This window comes from Apis cerana, linkage group LG4 (assembly GCF_029169275.1).
Source record: "Apis cerana isolate GH-2021 linkage group LG4, AcerK_1.0, whole genome shotgun sequence".
In the NCBI taxonomy this organism is placed as follows: Eukaryota; Metazoa; Arthropoda; class Insecta; order Hymenoptera; family Apidae; genus Apis; species Apis cerana.
Genome location: NC_083855.1, coordinates 445,065 through 466,542, shown reverse-complemented (window position 1 = coordinate 466,542; position 21,478 = coordinate 445,065). Strand labels below are relative to the sequence as shown.

General features: G+C 22.6%; 1 protein-coding gene across 2 annotated transcripts in view; it reads left to right on the top strand.

The window, feature by feature from the left end:
* The first annotated feature begins 11,360 nt into the window (after positions 1–11,360).
* LOC107998609 (chorion peroxidase) overlaps positions 11,361–21,478 on the top strand; it is a 46,124-nt gene continuing 36,006 nt past the window's right edge. The window contains exons 1-2 of one of the 2 annotated variants that reach the window (XM_062073466.1): positions 11,361–11,861; positions 21,191–21,391. In XM_062073466.1, coding sequence (XP_061929450.1) covers positions 11,854–11,861; positions 21,191–21,391 — 209 coding nt within the window. In that variant the 5' untranslated portion in view covers positions 11,361–11,853. The remainder of the gene's footprint in view (positions 11,862–21,190; positions 21,392–21,478) is intronic. The other variant, XM_062073468.1, reaches the window with a different exon arrangement.

Here is a 21,478-nt window from a genome sequence, read left to right as displayed (position 1 = left end):
TAATTAACATTAATTGTATATATGTTTCAAAATAGACAATTATATCTAGAATATATTTATAATATATTATTGTGTTAAAAATTAATAATTGTTTTAGTTTTAAAATTTTATCTTAATACATGTACATAACATAAACATGTACATAATGGAATATTAATATGCATATAATACACAATAAAATGTACATAACGATCTATTTAGTTATTAGTTGTACAAATTATCATATCGGATAAAAAAACACCTCTTATATAAATATATATATATATAGATAATAAAAAGTATTTTAAAAAATTAATTAATACTTGTAGAAAAATTATCATTATTTTAAACTGTTATAATTTTATAAAAAAAAACATACAACAATCAGCCTGATTTTTAAAACATGAGTCTGTTTTTTTTAAAGATTTTTTTTTTATGTTATTTTTTTTTATGTAGCAAATAGAAGAGTAAAGATGCTTCTCTTCTAAAAAATTTGAAAAGTAGATTTCAATTAATTATAAAAATACCAAAAAATTTTTTTATGACTGAATTTACAGAAAATTTGAATAATGAAATATAATACTTCACAATAATTCTCATAACTTTCTTCTCATAAACATTCTCGATTTTTCCCGTCCAATTACTGAACTTTGAATATAATCGAAAATTTAATGTTTTTTGAATTTCCATTATCTAATTCTAATATTTTCATCGAATGTTATATATATATAAAATTATATACATTTATATTCGTTACTATATTTTGTTTAATCAAATCAAAAAACGCTAATTCTAAAATATTCCAAATAACCAGAATTTAATACATTTTATCTTCATGAATATGAAGAATAATTACAAGCTATGATTAAAGTTGAGATAAAGTTGAGATTTCAAGTTCATCAAGAGAATAGCTCTTTGATCAGTTTATTATATATATGTATATCCAATCATTATGATGTATTTATAAACAAAAACAAAGATAGATAAACGTCAATCGCATATTGATATACACATTGTTAAAGCTTGATTGAGAGATATTTGGATTAATTCCTCGAAAGAAAGTTTACAAAGAATTTTACAGGTCAGTGTGTGAAGAACAGGGCTGTTTCTATAATTGCAAGATACATTTAACGTACAAATGAGGCTTATGAAATAATAATTGCTTATTTTTTCGAATAACTGATTGATTGAATTTAAAATAATATATTTGCTTGTAAATTATGAAAATTAAGAAATTGAAATCAAAAATTGAAAGTATTGATTTGAGAAAGTGAAATTCCAGCAATTTTAATTTTAAATTAATCCTGAACTTTGCTATAAGAGATAGCTATAAGAGATAACTATAAGCGTTTATTTAATAAATTTCATTAAAATTTAACGTAATAATAATGACAATTTTTTACAAATATCTCGGAAATTAATAAAAAAGTGTTCAAAATATTAATTTCTATATTTATTTAAAAATCATTGAAATTGATGAAGAAATGGTTAATCTTAAATTCGCTAAGAAAGAAAGAAAGATTTTCTTACAATGTTGCAAAAGTTTGCAACCACTTCCTATTAAATGTCTATGAAAGAAGCTAAAGAATTTGAAACAAACAATACTCAATCATTAAGACATCGCATTAAAATTACGATTAAACTCAACAATTTCACATTTTGCATGCTGATAAATATTAAATTTTTATTCTTGAAAATCCAAATGTAAAATAGAATAAAGATACAAAGTTTTTAAGAAATTATAATGAATTTAAAAAAAGTTATAAAGAAAAATATTACTAATCATGTTTTTTAAAAAAGAAATTTTTAATTTCTCTAATCTAAAAAATAAGTCATTTATATTAAATTACTCAGAAAGTTTTGTTGTAAAGGATGTAAAGCATGATTTAGAAATTTCATTAAATTATATATATTATCTATGTGTACTTATTTTTATTGTTATTTTCAAAAGAAAAATTTTTTATTTAGAATTTGATATAACATATATAATGTAATATTACATATACAATACAAACAAGAAAGAAATTTAATTTTAATTATAATTAAAATTAAATTTCCAAAGAAATTAAAAATTGATACATACATATATTTTAACAATAGAAATTAAAAGTACTAGAATAAAAAACTTAATAATTTTTTATTTTTATTGATTTTTTGTTTTTTAAATTACGTGATAACTAAAAATGCTTCAATACATCAAAATGAAAAAGTTAAAATAAAAAATTTAATAAATTTCAACATATAATTATTATAATCACAAATATATTAAAAAATAGACAAATCCAAAATTTAAAATTAAGAAATTAAAAAAGATGATTTACAAAAGTCGTATTTTGCATGTATTTTATTATCTTCAAAATATTATCGCAACAAATTCACAATTTAATACTTTCATATAAAAATATACCTTCAACATTTCTATCCGATGTCATTCCGATCTTAAAATCGGATCTTGGTATAGATCTGATATGATTCATCCTACATATTCTCCTTTCTTTCTTTTTTTTTTTTTTCCCCCGTTTTACGTAACGAAAAGTGAATGTCAGTGGTATTTAGCGTGCTGACGGGTCTTCCAAGGAAATTTGGTGCTGCGTGAGCTTATCGATGAAGGTTTTCGCTAACGGCGACTTCGTAAGGGATCGAGAAACCATTATATATTTTTAAGAATCACGAATGTTTGGAAAAAAAATTTTTTTCTCGATTCATTTCAATCAAAATAATGATCGTAAAATATTTTTTTTTTATTAGGAAAAAAATTTGGTTTGATCATAATTGAGTTATAATTTCATCTCAATATTCTTTTATTAATTGAAATGATTGTTTATAAAATATGAGAATATTTTCTGTTGCCAAACATGAGACAAAAAAACCAAATTTTTTTCGAATTAATTTTTGCCATTAATAAATTATTCGTAAATTAAAAATTAGAAAATAAAGAAAGAGAAATAATTCTTTAAATACAAATTATATAATGACAAGGAGAAATATATCAAATATAAAATGAATGTTAAGTAGAATTAATTATATTTTTTAATTTTTTTTTTAATTCTGTTTTTAAAATTTCTGTTTTTAAAAATTTTATTAATATATGATTTTAGTAAAAAAATTATTCCTGATATATATATACATACATCAAAAATCAATTATCATCATTCATAATTAATTGTATGAGAGTTAAATAATAAAAAAATTTTATAGATTAAAATTTAAAAATTATTGAATAAATTGTATTTTAACCAATTTATATCTCTAGCTTCTAGGGTTTGTTTTCTCTAACTTCTTTTCGCATGTTTTAATGTCTATTTTCATTATAAAATTGGCAATATTTAATTTCAAAAATAAATTTTAGCTATTGAATTATTTGTTCTATTTAAAATCTAAAATATTTATTTTTTTAATTGCGAAAATGAATTCTATTATAATGAAAAATATACATTATATACATATAATATGTTTAGATTGTTGAAAAATAATTAATTTAGAAATAAATTTAGTATTTTTATTTATTTATTTATTTATTTTAAATAAACCAGTAACTGGGACCAATTTTTACGTTTGCTTTTTATATTGATAAATATATGATAAATAGCCGAATTTTTTTCTGATGTATCAATTATATATCTAATAAAAAATTTTTAAATAAAACATAATCTGATATGATAACTAATAATATACGGATGTATATATATTCAGTAAAAGAATACAATAATTGAAAAATTTACAAAATCTGAATTTATTCACTCCCAAATATCTTCGTAATGCATAATTTAAAATAAAAATTCCGATCAAAAAAATTCATAAAACGAAAATTCGTAAAGTAAGATCTACTTTCTAATTTGAAACAATTTGCACTAGAAATTCATAAAATGAAAACTATTTACTTTATATTTGAATTTCGAACAATCTGAAATTCATGTTAGATTAACAGAAAATTATCAATTTTATTTTTTGAACAAATGTTAATTAAAACAAAATATATTATTATTGGTATTAAACTTTCCAAAATCAAATAATTAATCAATCGAATTGATCAATTTAGTTTTTATGTTATTCAACCGAATAATTTATCAATAATTTGTTCGTCATTCATCAATTAAATTTTAATTAATCAGAATATGCAAATAGAATATAAAAATGTGAAATAAAAATGTGAGCCGGAACAAAGATTGGTGAGAAACATGAAATAATTGTTACATGTTGATATATATCTTGTCATATTACGTGCATTTTCTGAGCGCCCAATAAAAAATAAACACGAAAGAAATGATCAATTTGTAGTACAAGTAGAAAGTCGAAACAAGCTGATCATACAAACGTATCTACAGACATATCGTGAGTTGTTCGAATGTCCACTTGCATTTGAAGCTTGCGCATGAACCGATCGATGACATGTAAAAATTCTTGTTTCTCTTTTTTGTTTTTTTAATTTCCATGTATCGTTATTTTAGTGAATTGTGAACAGAGAAAAAAAGTCAATGGAATATCGTATAGCAACGTATATTTAAAACTATAGGAAATGGAAGAAGTTTGGAGGTAATTAATAAAATTTGAAAATTTCAAAATAAAAATTAAAAATTTTTAGTGTAATTCGAGGTTTTCAGTAAAAAAAATTAAAAAGTTTTTGAATTCAAAAATTTGAATTTTTCTTATAAAAATTTTGAAATTAAAAAAATTGAAAAGTTTAATAAATTGAAATAAGTTTAAATGAAAATAAATAAAAATTTGACATTATAAAATAATTATTATAAAATAAATTTAAAAGGTAAACAATTTAAGTTCAAATATAAAAATATTAGATTTAATTTAGAATTATAAAACATGATTTTTTATGAAAAAATTTATTATATTTATTATTCTAATATTTATTACATTCATAATTATAATTATAAAATAATGATCAAATATTTTTATAAATTCTTTTATAATGAATTTACATTTCGTACACAAAGTAACAAAAATAATATCTCATGATTAATTTTAAAAATTATTATAAAACGATAAATAATAAAAATTAATAATTTTATCACTTTTATAACATTAATATAGCAAAGTATATCAAGCATGATAATAGCATATATAATATATATAGATATAACAAACAGTACAATTAATAATATGTAAATAAGAAAAAAATATCTAAAAATATAAAACAAACTTTTCTTATATTTAATATTTAGTTAAAAATTTCATTTTTATCAACTTTTAATTTGAAAATTAACAATTTCGGGTTCTTCATCACTTAATTACAAAGATATAATATTTTTTTTAAAAATATAAAAAAAATACATTCAAATTATAAATCCGTTTAAAATATAATTTTCGTTTCATCAATACATTTTAGTCACGCATAAATTTAAAGCAGTTTTCCAACTAATTTTCACTATTTAAAAAACTTGCAAATTATTGAAATTGCAAAATTTAATTATTCTGAGTTATCTTTTGAAATATTTGTCAATAAATGATAATATGATAAAAATTATTTTATTAGCATTAGGAAAATAATTCTTCCGTTTTATAAGATTTTTAAAGAATTGTTTTATATTTTTAAAAATTTATTAAATCATTTATTAAAAAAGAAATTATAATTTGTATATTAAATATATTTAAAATTATCAAATTATAAGGTAAAAAACTAGATATAAATAATTAATAAAGTAAATATTTTATTGTTTGTATTCTTTCAAAATTTTATAAAAATTGTTTATTATATGAAAAATTATACAAAATTTATTATAAAATTTTATAAACTTTGATTATTAGATCAATACAACGAACAGTTATATTATTTTGGATTAAAAAAATTTTTTTTCATTGTTCAATGTCATTATTATCTGAAGTATTTAATCAATACAAATTTTTCGTAACATATTGATAAAGATTAAATAACAAATATATATATTTTCAGTACTATTCCATTCAATAAAAATGACTAATTTGCAAATTATAGCTAAAAAATTTCTACAATTTTATATCAAATAAAATAAGTGAAATTTATCTTAAAATTTATTTTTTTTATTGTTATATAAAATATATTTATTACTATTATATAAAAGAGTTTATTACTTGATAACATATAATAAATTATAATATTTGAATAATGATATTAATTCAATTGTGTAAGAAAGTTTTTAAAGATATTTTAAATTTCAGAATCTTATAATCTCTCTAACTATGCAAATATTATTTCTATAAATTCATATAATTTTCCTATCCATTCATTTCTGAAAATTTAACAAAATCAAAAATATTTAGAAAAGTTTTGCTCAGCTAATCAATTTTTCCTATATGACCAATAAGCCAATAATGAAAGTACAATGAAAAATAAATACAATGAAATCTACTATACATCTATATATATCTATATTATCTTAATTTACAATAATAAAAACAATAATTATATCATATTACAAATTTTGCATTCATCTTTTTACATTCTTCTAATATTCAATCTTCTTTGTTTATATGAACAAAACAGGGGGAAAGATAGGGAAATGAAAATTGAAAAGACAAGACAATATTGATTACAAAATTATAAATCAATGATTATAATCCTTCATTAAAGAACCATGTTTTACATAGTCTGATATAAAAGTTTCTTTTTTCCCAATCGGTCAGAATCGAGAATCTCCAGAGAATATAAAGTCTCAGAAGATCTATGACATAATTACACCGTGCATCGCAATTTTTCCGTCACGCGATACTTCTACATTAAAAAGCGGATCTATAACAGCGATCAAACGACTTTTACTTGGCAAACTCGGCAGGATCAATTCTTACCGATCTCTCATCTGATTGATCACGTTTGCTCTTAAGACTTTGATTGATTAGCCTAACCAATGTATGTCTAAGAAAACGTTTCTCTTTTGATTTTTTTCAATCTTCAATTGGACATTCATCGATTTATTCAATTATTTTCCTTGTTTTACATACATCGATTTGATTGAAAATTCTTTGTATAGACATCTACAAGATGTCCATAAATTTCTATTATATAAATATCGTTTGAAATAATTGTCAATTGTAAAAAATTGTTCTGTTTCAACAATATTTTTCCTATTACTATATATTGATTTAAGATCATTCGAATAGTGTTTAAAATTTTTTTTTCTTATTTTTTTATTATATGGAAATAAAAATATAGTATACCATTAAAAAATTAATCTTTAAATGATCTAAAAAGGAAAATTTTATATTAATATCAATACAATCTATGTAAAAAAAAGTTTTTACATTTGTAAAAACTTCATCATTTATCATTTAAAAATTATTCCAAATAATAGGAATTTGTAGACACCCTGTATATCATTTGCTAATCAATGATACATGGAAGAAATGTTGCAATCATATATTTATATATATATACTATGTTGCAAGGAAAAGATATTAACATTCTTTCATAAATATAGTATAAATTTTGTATCGATCCAATGTAGAAAATATTATACTGGATTTAATTTAATTTATTATTAAATTCTACGTTTCATATGTATACATATATAATATATATAAATTGATTTTTATAATTTGAGATAATGGATGATGCAAATAGTTCAATAATCAAATCAATATTATTTTAATTTAATCAATAAGATTTTCAGCAAATGATCACCTTTCTTGTACGATTACCAGTATTCTATCTTTCTAGATCTGATCTTTTAATCCTTGTTCAATTATATGGTACAAATTGTTAAACAAGATAATTGCTGGATCATTAGCTGAAATGACTTCATCGTTCACTAACATATCTAATATTCCTTAAGAATAAGAAATCTTTATCATTCGATAAGAACGTTACTATTTTCATTCTTTTTTTGATTTTCTTATTACTTAACTTATTAAGTTTATCAAAATAAGTATTAATTCTAATCATTATAAATTATATTGTCTGTATCACAATCAAATGATATATAAATATATGTATAAATTATAAATATTCTTATAAAGTATTTTATAATACATTTTGTTAATGCATATGTCAAAATAATATAATAAGTAAAATAAAAATAAAAAATTAATATAATAAATAATATAATAATATTTGAAAATAATAATAATATAATAATAGCGAGAAATTCTGAAATACATATTTAGTAATAAGCTCTATTCGAAGATTAAAATATTACAATTATATATTATATATATGAATTATATTATTTTTTTTAAAAATTCCTCGTATTAAAAATTTTCATAATTTTTCCAAGTTACATATTACTTTGATTTTCTTTGATAGATATAATTAAATTTCAATCAATGTTAATAAAATGATTCTTGCTTATTTTTATTTTTTCTAAAGAAATAAATATTCGATGATTTCAAGTTTATATTTTTCAAAAATTTATCAGCGTAAAAGAAATTTTAAATTTGTGATTTAAAATTTAATGATAAACAACATAATACAATCTAATACAACAATATAGCAAATAGCGCCATAAAAAAACAAAAAGTTCCTTTCAACTAAATGTGAAATAGGGAAATATTTTTACAATAAGCGTGAAAAGAAGTTAAAATCGTTACGTTGGATTTGCTTGCCGATTTGCTTAAACGAATGATAGCATCCGATTTGCTTTCGTTGTTATGGTTTGATTGATCGCGACCGCTAATCGATGATCCACAGCGATGCATCGTTCACGATTTGTACTCGTCACGTTACTTTCTACGATTTGCAATAGCGCTATCTAATGCACGCCTAGCCGTGAGGAATAAGCTATTAATGTTCAACATGGAATCTTTTGATTAATCAAACTTTTTACAAACTTCTTGATCTAAATCGAACACTAGAAACCAATGATACTTGTCACTTGCGCCATCAAGATCAATATTATTGCTTATTGTTTCAAAATTTTTTCGCAACATCTAGCAAAACCTATCTAAAATAAATTCATCTAGACATAGATGAATAAGATTTATAACAGATATGTTGAATAATTTTTTAATTATTTTATGTTTTTTACTTTCTTTTTTATTTTTTGTAATTTAAACTAAAAGTGGAATTAGTAAGATGGAATTAAATCGATTAATTATAATCTTTTATACATTCGTAGTAAAGATAATAGTTATTTAGGAATTTAGGTATAAAAATGATGATTAAAAGATTTTTAAATAATCATTTTTTTTAATATTTTTTCTACTTAATAAGGAGAGATGTTCTGATTTTTCAAAATATATATATAATAAATATAATATAAATATAATATAGTATGAATACAATAAAGCTGAAATGAAAATTTTTGCGAAGGAAAATGTTACTTGAAAGTCAATTAAAATCTCTCAACAAATTCGCTTTAAAATCTCAAAGTTAAGCGATCTCATATTTTTATGAGACTTTGATGATATTTTTATAAAATATAGAGATTGAAAAATGATGCTTTTATAATTATCTCGAAAATTCAACAATAAATGAGAATTTCAATTAACAAGGATATAAGATTAGTTAAATTATTTAAAATATAATAAAATATTTAAATTGATACTTTTAAATCTATTATTCAATGAAATTATTATGATTTTTAATCTCTTGAAACTATCTATCTAAATTTAAAATAAAGTTATCAAATGAAAATATTTTCGTCATTCTCGCTTCAAATTTTGTTTGATAACGAATCATAATCATAATATAATTCAGATAGATGAGTTGTACACTATGTATGATAACAAATTGTGTTTAAATTATCATAAATCTCGTGCAATTTGTCTTGGAACAATTTGATTCAATTACAATATTTCATTCGCTTTAAATTCTCACCATTTTTTATAACTTTACGCAATGAATCTTAAGCAAAGTACATGTTTCTTATGTAACAAAAATCAAATGTCCTTTGCCATCGCATAATTCGTAAAAAAATTCGTAAAAGAATTCTTTATATTGCATATCTTTCTTTCGAAACATCTTCCTTTCACTGATTACATTTACATTATATTTCATTGCAGAATGTATCATCCATTTGAAAGTTTATTTGATACGTACAATCGTAATACAGAATACAAATTTTTCTTTTAAAATTGCACGTTCAGGATATATTTAGATTATGTTAAATCAGGAACTAATTAACTGCCACTTTGATAGAGTAGCTTTTTACAATATTAGAGTCTTCATTCAATTAACACTTTATAGTGACAATAAATTCAAATTTATATTTTCTAATAGGAATCACAATCATCATGCAGAAAAATATTCAATTCTGAATTTGAATCATAATCCTTAATAAATACAAGTATCATTTAATATTAAGTTGTAATTGTAAAAAAATATAATATTTTGACATAAAAACTAATTTTTTAATTTAGAAAAATCAAAATCAGAAACCAAATAAATTCAAAAATTATAATCACTAATTTAAACAAAAGCAAATAAAATAAAAAAACATCTTATAAATTAACGATTAATAAAAATTATACATTTTTTAATTTAATAACAGGTATCTCGAGTTATCCAAGCAACCACAATATCAGTCTTTTGACCAACATACGACATTTCCTATTTCAGACTTACTTCCTGTATTAACACATTTGTAACAATAGCGATAACAATAATTCAATGTATAGTTCGATTTCAAACAGAAAGATAAGCTAAACATATGATTAATGCTGTAATAAAGTCAATAAATGTTTGATATATTATCTGTAAAAATGATTAAATATAAAATTGACATTTATTTAAATTAAGCCAGTAAATGTTAATTTCGATTTGGAAACGGAACAAAATTTTTATTCCTACTTCTAACTAAAATGAATGGAATAAAGGTTATGAATGGAATAAGCGAAACAACCAGGAAAGATGGAAAAAGAAGTAAGAAGTAAAAACAAAAATGTAAGTTTCATCTTGAGATTGCCAAGTTGATTCATCTATAAAATATTATTAGTGACATTAGTGATACATTAGTGATCGAGGTTGTAAATAATGAAACATGTATTTAAAGAAACAATAAGATAAAATCGATCGCCTGAAATGATTAATGAATTAAAATTTAAAAGATACATCGTCCTCCATGAATGAATAAATTTTATTGCAGAGCCCAAGAAAGAGCATAAGAAAAATAAAAATCTTTAAATATTTCGTTTCGGAATGACAATGTACATCTATAATTGTCAATTCCGGGAATCGGGTGGTGACTTTATATATTTCGAAGAGCATGGAGATACAATCGATGTCTCGAATTGAGAGCAGCAGTCTGCGGCTCGTTTAGAGAAAGGAAAGTCAAACGTGTATGGGGTCTACGCCTCCTTCTTCTCGCTTTTTCCCTCCTTCTCTTTCTTTCCCACTTTTCCTCTTCTTTGCCGCTTAACCGCTCTCGCGTTCTCTCTCACCGAGATTGTTAGCTCGAAGTAAGGTAACTTGTCCCCTCTCTTTCCCTTTTCGTGTTTCAGCCGCGCTTTTGGGGAGCTTTCCACCACCATATGCCACCGTGCAACGAAGTCGATAAAGAACTACATGGATATACGCGTCTTGAAAGTGAGGTTATATGAGACACTCGATCAGTAAGATTCTAACCAACAATCACTCGACACTCAGGTATATGCGGTCAGTAATCACTGACTACACCGACTATACAGAAGTCAGTAGAAGTAGCTGACTATTTGCACGACCGTTGCGCGGTCTGAGATACTGATGTCGAATTTATTTGGTCAACGTGCTTCCGTTTTTTATCTTATTCGTTTTTATTTTTCTCGTTTTGTTTTAATTCCGTTTCCGATTCTTCGATCTCCGTTCGTGGAGATTCGTTGATTTGAGAAAAACGTGGCTAAAAAGAAAAGTGTGTCGAAAGTGCTATTCGCGTCCTTTTTCGAGCATTGCCTTTCAACGTTCTTCGTTTTAGTCATCTGCCAAGATCGGTTTATCGAAAATTGGAACAGCAGCGTGGAGCACGTGGATACAGAATGTTGAGGTAAGACATCATTTTTCCTTCTTGAAGTGTAACGAAACTGTGAATTTAAATTAAAGAACTTAAAATGAAATTTTTTATTATCAATTCTTTTTAAATATCTAACGTAGCACAGAGATAAAAATTAATACAGCTAAAAAATTTCTTTGCTCAAAATAATTAGATTCATAGAAAATAATTACTTTAATTGTAATCAAAGTCAATCAAAACGTTCAAAAATATTCTTTTTCTTTTAATCATAATCACGAAGAAATTAGTCAATAAGCAGTTCACGAGCAAGAGAAAAAGTTAACGTTTCTCACGTTAATGAATGCATAAGACACCAGCAACAATGATGCAATTATACACCCGACATCATATTCGTCCCAGAGTTTTCAAACCGCATCTTAATAGACTATTTATAATTGTAGAATCGCCATTCATGGAAACTAACGACCGATAAACTGTGCTTCTCGTGTACCCGAGTTTAAGGTTGTCACGCGTGTTTCACAACACACGTATAAAGAAACGCGGCTCGGCGCAGTAACAATTACAGAGCTCCCTCGTAAAACTCCATTATGACGTAATCCATTATTACCGTTAACGACTAGTCGATTACCTTAAAGGATCGCTCTATTTTCGATCGTTTCGCGCGGCGGCCAAACGAAACGCAATACTAAAGCCATCATTACGATTCAACGATGACATAACAGCTCACGTTCGACACGTTTCCACCGTAATGTTTCGCGATCACTGTCGAGTTTCGATTTTAAATCTAAGTCTGGATCCGAGATTACGGATCGAGCGGCAAGCACGCCAGAAACACGCGAAATTAGATTCAATCAGTCGTTGCATCGAGAAAAGTGAAAGGAGAATCCGCGGTGGACGTAGCGAGAAAGTAATTCACGATTTTTATTCCGATCGGAACTCTTATCTTAATCGCATTTCATTCAAGCGAGCGATGTTGTCAATGATTTATAACGGAAAATTTGAATTCGACAATTTTCGATCTATAAGTGAAATTCAATATATTTACGCAATATGTTTTCACATAAAACTTCAATTTTTCATTTAGTTTTTTATTGATAATTATACTTATTCAATAAATTTTATTCTATAAAATATTAAAGTAATTTTGTTTTATATTTTTAGAAACTTTGTGAGTATACGGGATGTTCAAGTATTCGAAATAAAATCTTTTTGATTTAAGATTTTATTTTCAAAAATTCAATTTTGAAAAATTTTACGAGTACAAATGATTTTCGTTAACTCAACTTGAATATAAATTATACATCAAAATAAAGAAAATATTTAAAAAAATAAAAATTTGTAAAAAATAAAAAAAAAATTATTTTTCATTTTTTTTTTCATATAGATTAACTATACTAATTTCAATCGAAAATTTCCAATTGAGAATTAATTGAAATTTTAAAAAGTTACAAAATTAAAAAGTTCTTAAACTTGATTTTTTCAAAAATGAAATAAATTTTCCCAATATTGAAAATATTATAAATAATAAATCATACATATATGGAGTAATTATTTTTCAGTGATTCTATTTCAAAAAAAATCAACTCTTTAAATATTAGTATTTGTTTTTAAAAATTATAAATTAATAAAAACTTTATTATGGTACGAAATAGAGCAAAATTTAAACAAAATGTTCAAAATGCCATTTCTCTCTATTTCTCTATTAATTAAAACTACTTTTTGAATATTCAAAAAATGAAAATCATTATGCTTTATAATGACACGAATACATAAACTTTCAATAAAATCAGGATTTTTGAAAGGCTAGAATTTATTAATACACTTTTATGATTGATTCATTATGAATTCATTACGTGTGATATATATTTTCTGATAACAACGAATGGATAGTAATTAGATAGTAAGATAGTAATTAGATATTAAAAGAAAAATTAGAAATATCTTTTTAAATGTAGTTGATTTTATTTCTTTGTGAGTATTCAAACGAATATTTATTTAACAGATTTACAGTTGATTGAATTTTTTGTATTGTAAAATTATAGAGAAAATATAATGAATCATATTGTCTGTTTTTTAAAATTCAATTTTCCAAAAAAATATATTTCAGAAATTATCTTTCTATCAAGATGATATTTTAAAGATGATATCTATTCGATAAAAATATTTTTATATAACATATATAAACATTATATTTATTCGTTACATTCTTTTTTTTATTTGTTCATATTATATAAAATTATTATAATTAAAGTTTGAGTTATGGTTATTTAAGTAATAATAGCAAACATTTTTTTTTTGAAACAAAATGTGTTTTTGTTTATTTTAAATACTTCATGAATGTGTATATACATATGTATATGATTATATTCTTGATATTATAAAACAGAATATGATTGTCTATTTTTAAAATTATAATTACTTCTTTTAATTGTGTTAAAAAAATTAAAAAATCAACAAAAATATTATTTACCAAGTATTTTTAATAAATGTTTTTCGAACAAAAATTAATTATTAATAATTAATTATTAATAATAGTTTATATTTAGTAAAATTTATATATACATTTTATGTGAATTATTATAAATGTTATTTTCAAAATTTTTCGATTTTTAATAAGAATTTGAAAGAAATACAATGAAAAAATGTTAAACCGTTCATGTAACTTAACAAATATTGAAATGTAAATATTTAAATAATACAATAGGATTTTTATAAAATATAACAAGATATATAAGATATAATAATAAGATATTATGGAAATTATCGATTGATAGTCAATTATTATACGAATAAAATAAACTATTAATCTCAAACAATTATTTTTTAAGTAAATAACAAATTTGAATGTGAAAATTATAAAAAATATTTTTTTATTTTTATAATTCAAACCAAATATTTAATTCGCATTTATGATAATAATATACAGAAAGAAATATAAAATATCTTTAATTATATAATTAATCGTTATTGAAATATTTTTTAAATATCATGAATATAGTTTATTTGAATATAACTCTTTTTATGTCCATTCTCGTTCGAATACCTGCGGTTTCGTATTTTTTCGAAGCCTCGACTTTTCAGCTTTCGCTGATTTCCGGTACGTCATACGATTTCTTATGCTCCTCGATCCGATTTCTCATTGTTACGCGGTTAGAATACCGAACCAATTCGTACAATTCGTCGAAATGATGCGTTTGAATTTCTCCAGATAAAAAGGAAAAGGAAAAAAAATAGAACTGCATCGAATCTATAATATTATTGTATTTACAATTTGTTGAAAATCATAGAAAATCGTCCAACAATCGTGACAATGATCATAATTATCGGTGAGAATGACTTGTCGTTGGTGAGTTGACTATTATTCATTACGTTACCAACAATGTAATGCTAGGTTATGTTTTATTTAATGTTATGCTTGAGAGATTCGTTTCGATGCTTCACCATCTTCAGTTTCACAATGATTTCGTTGTGTGTCGTTATTCATATACATATATCTATGAAGAATCGCGATCGCTCGATTCTCTATTGACAAGGCACATTAGTCATTTCGTAATGATAGTTGATTGTGCCATACAATTAGATGAAGAAATGGAATTTTATGTTTGAAAATTAGAAAACTTTTATTTTGACTCAAAATTTTCTTTTAAAATATTTTTGAATAGTAATAAATTTTCCTTTTATTATAACATTTTTTTATAACCAAATAAAACAATTTTTTATATAAAAATATGTAAAAGAAATATGAAATATAATTTTCTAAATTTGCAATGCAGAAGAAAATTGAAAGTTTATTGTATTCATTAATATTTAATTTTTATCAATATTTGTATTAATTGAAAAAGAGTGATATGTCACAGTTAAAATTTTATTTTGCTGCTCAAAAATACCTTCTTATCCATTTTAATTTATTATATCCAAAAATATAATAAGCTATTCAAATAATAATAAGTTAATCAAAGCTTTAAATATTATGAAAATTCCATATTGAAATTTAATTAATAATTATATATGTTATATTACAAAAATGAATAAAAATTCTATTTTTAATGAAATTTTCTATATATAGAGCATAATGGATTATATAATAATAGTATAATTATTTTTTAGAATATTATTTTGAGGTTTTCAACCAAATTTTAACGTATTGTTTCTTTTATTTTTTTTATTTTCTTTAGAAATATAATTTTATAATAAAAATATATGAGATAAATTTAATAAAAATTTTAAATATATAAAATGTTTAGATTTGCTCTATCATTTTGTTGTAGAAAATATTCTATTCTATAATATGACATATGTATAATTCTTTAAAAAATATTAAATTTCAAAGATATGAAAAATGCTGAAAAATATTGGTTTCATCTTTTCGAATAGATTTTTCATGAAAGTAAATTATAATTCATTGATTCTATGTACACTTTTAATAAATTTTTACACATAAAATTTTTTATAAATTTTATGAAAATTCAATTAAAATATTATGTTATTAAGAAATAGTAATTCTATTTTATACATATATATAATTTCTTTGTTAGTAAAATACTCATTTCAACAGGATAAAATTAATCTTTAAATTATTATTTTCATTTTTTATCTATAGATATAATTGATATAATTTTGTATTATGAGATTAAAAAAGTCATAAACTACAAAATAATTAAATTTTAGTATTCTATTATTCTATTATAAAAAATTAAAATACAACAATCATACAAAATATAAAAAAATAAAAATTTGGAAATTGATTTCATACATTCAAAAATATTTTCTATTAAAAAATAAAATGTTTTATGCGTAATTTACTCTATATCTATGAAAATTTTTATTACAATCACAATTTTTCAAGACAGATAAATTTTTCTGTAAGATAATTTATAAAAGCTTTTGTGACTGACTGTATACGTATTATAAAAAAACTTTCAAATTCTTAAAATTCTTTTTTATACATTTTCAAGCAAGAAAATTTTTTACTATAGTTATATAACATAAATACATTATTCATTTATTTATTTTCGACTATTTTTTTCGGTTATTTGTTTAACATTCTTTATCTAATAGATACTGGACATAAAATATACATTGAATTATTTTTCATTACATTTTCATCATTCAATTTCATTATGTTCATCCGATGAAATATTTTCTAAAAAGTTCTTCTAAGTCTATTCTATTGCCAAAGAATTTCTACCATCCTCATAAAAAACACAATAAAAAAAGATACAAGAAACAAACTTCGAATTCATAAGATTCTAGACTAATTTATCCATTCTGCATACTCATGAGATTTATGGTTATTTATGGTGGTCTGATAAACGAGAGATTCCTCGAATTGTATCTAATAGTACAGTTAGAGTCATTGATTGAAGGCAATCGGTTAATAGGACTTATGAAATCGAATGCATTGAGACCGGTTTTGTATCGGAATGGGTTCGTCTGTGCGGATTGCAGAGTACATGCAAGGTGATCAGAAAGTAAAAAAGTTGAAGGCATTTCGAATGTTTCTCGAATGTCATTAGTATGTAAAGCGTTATGCGTCGATGACGGCAAATTCGAAATTTGTTAAAATGTTGAAAATTATTCGAAAGTAAAATCTTTGAAGAACTTTAAACAATTGAGGAAAAATAGAGTTCAAATTATTTAATGTGTGAAATAAGATTTGTTAAAAAATTTATTTAAAAAACTTTATTATTTGCAAATATATATATTTATAAAAAGAATTTTAAAAATTTATTCATTTTTTTTTTAATTTTTATATTCTTCAAATTTACAAAAGAAATTTCACATATTTTGATTTTTTTTATAATTGTCAAATAAAATTTCACATAAAAAAAGAAAAATTTTCATTTATTATTTTAATCTTTTTCTTCTTTTTTTTTTTATTGTCGAATGTAAAAATATTTTCGTAAAAATATCTATTGTTCTCTTTTTCGATCTTATGTTTATTAAAAACGTTTTGATTTATTTTTATCTTATGTTTTAATTTTTTTTTGTCAAAAAATGCGATATAAAAGAAATATTACGCATTTCACAGAAAAAACATCATGCATTTCTTTTTCTCAATTGAAAATCTTGTAGAATCTTAAGAGAAGAAAAACTCTATTTTCGACAACTTTAAGAAAATTAAACAAAATTTCTTATAAAATTATTATTTTGATTTAATGTTAAAAAGAAAATAAATATTAATTAAAAAAAATACACGATACTTATTATTAAATCAAAGTATTAGTTATAATTAATTATCTTATTCAACAAATTTTATATTGGCAACGAACAATAAAACACATTTTATTAATTCATATTTATTAATTACAAGAAAAATATGTAAATATTTTCTGTAAATATTAAAATGTAAGTAACATTATTCATACAAAACAGATAATAGAATAAAGTCAAAAATCTGTAACAAAATGACTAACTTTTTGATCGACTTATGAAATTTGCATCGAACAATGTGAAATATTTTTTTTTAATAAATACATCATAAATAATATAACAAAATATTGAAAAACAAAAATCGTTATACTTTCTGTGAAACTTTAAATTTATTCAAATGTGAGTTTCAATTTTACGTCGTATTGCGCAATCTTTCCACAATTCCTCATTATGGCAGAAGAAAGAACGAGATTACCAAAGTGCATATATATTTTGTGTTTTACCATGTAGTTTCTTCATGCTAAGTTCGTACAATGTTGAAAATGGACGAGCGATAAAATCCAAAGAAGGTAGGATCTTGATGATTTCTGTATTCATGGCAAAATAAACAACGAGTTATAAATTCTAACTATTCCGCGTATCTCAAAAAAAAATCAGTGCACATTGTTACTCATTCGTATCACGTGCTTTTCGAAATTGTGCAATAAGCCACTGGTGCAAAAAGATTGCGACAATTACATAAATACATCATACAAGGTATTATCATGACGAGCATGCTTGTATATTATTTTTTTTTGTCAAAAAAGAGATTTTGTTAAAAAAGAGAAAAAATTGATTATTACGTCAGATTGATCATTAGAGGCTAAATATAGAGGCTTTTCCTTTCTTTCCATGCTTTAATGGTTTGAATTGAAAACGAATAATTTGAATTCTTTAACTCAATGTTTTAATTAGCAAACAATTGCATAAACAATTGCATAACATCGATGTATTCTCACTGGCTAATATTTGTTAGTATAATTATTAGTTTTAATGGTTAAATATTAATTCATATTTTCATTTAGCAAAAAAGAATATCGCGTGTAAATTTTCTTGTTTATATTTGAAAAATATTTTTCTGAGTATATTATATTATAAATTTTCTATATTACAAATATTGATATAATTGATGCATTAAAAATTTTCATATCTTTATTTGATATATTAAAATATAACTTCTGTACTGCTTTAATCGTAGAAATAATTATTATATATATAATGTAACTTGTATAATTATATGGTATAAATTAAATTTTATAATAATATAGTTTTGAAAATAGAATTTTCATTAACAGTTTCTTTAATTTTTAAATAATTTTAAAAAAAATATTTCCTACTTATTTATTATTTAAATTAATTGAAAATTTCGATTTAGAATCATTCATATAAAAAACAAACTTTTATAATGTATCCGATTGTTCTATTAAACGGAATTAAAAGCGCAACAATCTGTGGCTAGCGAAATAAAGTGAAATTTCATCCAGGATTATTATGTCCAATCCATTCGACAAGCCGACCAACACCGAGAGACGAGTTAATCCGAGCATGTAATTGTCGCGGTTTTAAAATAAAAGGTGAACGGCCTTAAACCAGCTCTTGATCTGAATATATCGTAGATATGATCGCATGCATAATTTTTCACGAACCAATAAGAAAATATTCGTTTTTACAGTTATGTTATATGATCGCAATAATAAAAACCACTTTCAATCGGATGAATAAATGTTATTTGGCGACTTGAAAATAAGCGATATTGAAATAGAATGAAAAATGCACTATTTGTTTTGCAAATAGATCAGTTGTAAATTATGTATGTATATAATTTTTCTGCTAAATTGATCCACAAATAATATAATAATATAATATATATTAGATAGAATTGATATTAATCGATAATATTTTTTGTTATTTTCTAACAATTGTTTATTATTTTTCTACTAATCAGTAAAGAATTAAATAATATTTTATGATTTTAATAAAATTGTAATCATTCAGTGAATGAATTCAACTGACACGAAAGATCAAGTTAAAAAGATTAAATACATATAAAACCAAATTGGAACATATGTTAATTCAGATATTTGATTTATAAGAGAAAAATTATCTACTTTTTTTTCTTTTTTATATATATGTATATAATTCCTATCGTGATAAATTTCACTGTTTTAAAGTCAATTTATGAGATAATTTAATAATAAATTCATTATTATCAAGAATCTTTCAGAAAATTAATAATAAATTTTCGATTTTTACGAAACTTTAATTAGTTGCATGTAATATGTAAAAGCTTAGAATAGTATTACAACATTCTGAGATATAAAAGATATAGGAATTTGAAAGTAACAATTTAAATGCAAACTGAACGTTCGAATTAGTATTAGTATATCATAAACAGGTATTTAACTGTTTATTATCTGTTATATAAGAAATTTTATTAATAAAAAGAAATTAGTAATTACTTATAGTAATAAATAATGTTTCACACAAATTATCAATTGTTTTAAAGAGATTGATTTTGTACATATATTTTTGACCTCAAATTTTTCTTCGCTATAATACAAAAAAAATATAATACAATATAATACAAAAAAAGCATATTTCAAAAAAAAGAAATTAAAATAAATATTTAATAATTTAATTCTCATTTTTAATATCATATTTTCATAATTTTAACAACAATTAATACTTTTTTCTTTTTTTTTTTAATTTCATTAGCATTCAAAATTAAATTTCAATGGAAAAACTTGAGAAACTATTTTACTATTTTATTAAAAAAATTTTAAATTACTTATCTTTTATCTCATAAAAATATTTTGCTCTTCGATATATTTCAATATTGAAAATTTACCAAAGAGATTAGATTAAAGTGGATTAAATTTAGATTAGGTTAAATTTGCTTTTATTAAAAATATAAATTATAATGATTAAAATAAAAATTAATAAGAGGAATCTGACACAATATTGTCAAAATTGATAATTATTAAAATTAATATTTTTAAACGTCTATGAAACTTTAACGAAACGAAAAAACTCAATCTGAAACATAAGAAGGGAACAAAGTGATTTCTAACACGAATTAAAAATGATTTAGCCTGAATATTCAGTCTGATCAATTCGCGATATAATCCCGATAGCGGAGAAGATAATCGTTTACTATTACAATGTTGCAGATCCGTGATAGGGCGGACACAATCCGCAATAATCTGGCTTTTGCTGCTGCTGGTAACCTGGCGAAACAAAGATAGTTGCAACGGCCTGCAATATCAGTCGGTCGAGGTTTATGCAAACGGCGATGACTGCGCTCTGATCTTGAATGGGCCGGGGAGGACCACTGTCTTTGATTATACTTACAATTTGTTGCGCGGTTCTTTGTAAGTAATATTAATATCTATGTATAAAAGTATGTGTTTTTTCTCTTGGATACATCTTTAGCTTCCAATGGCGTATTTCTTCAGTTG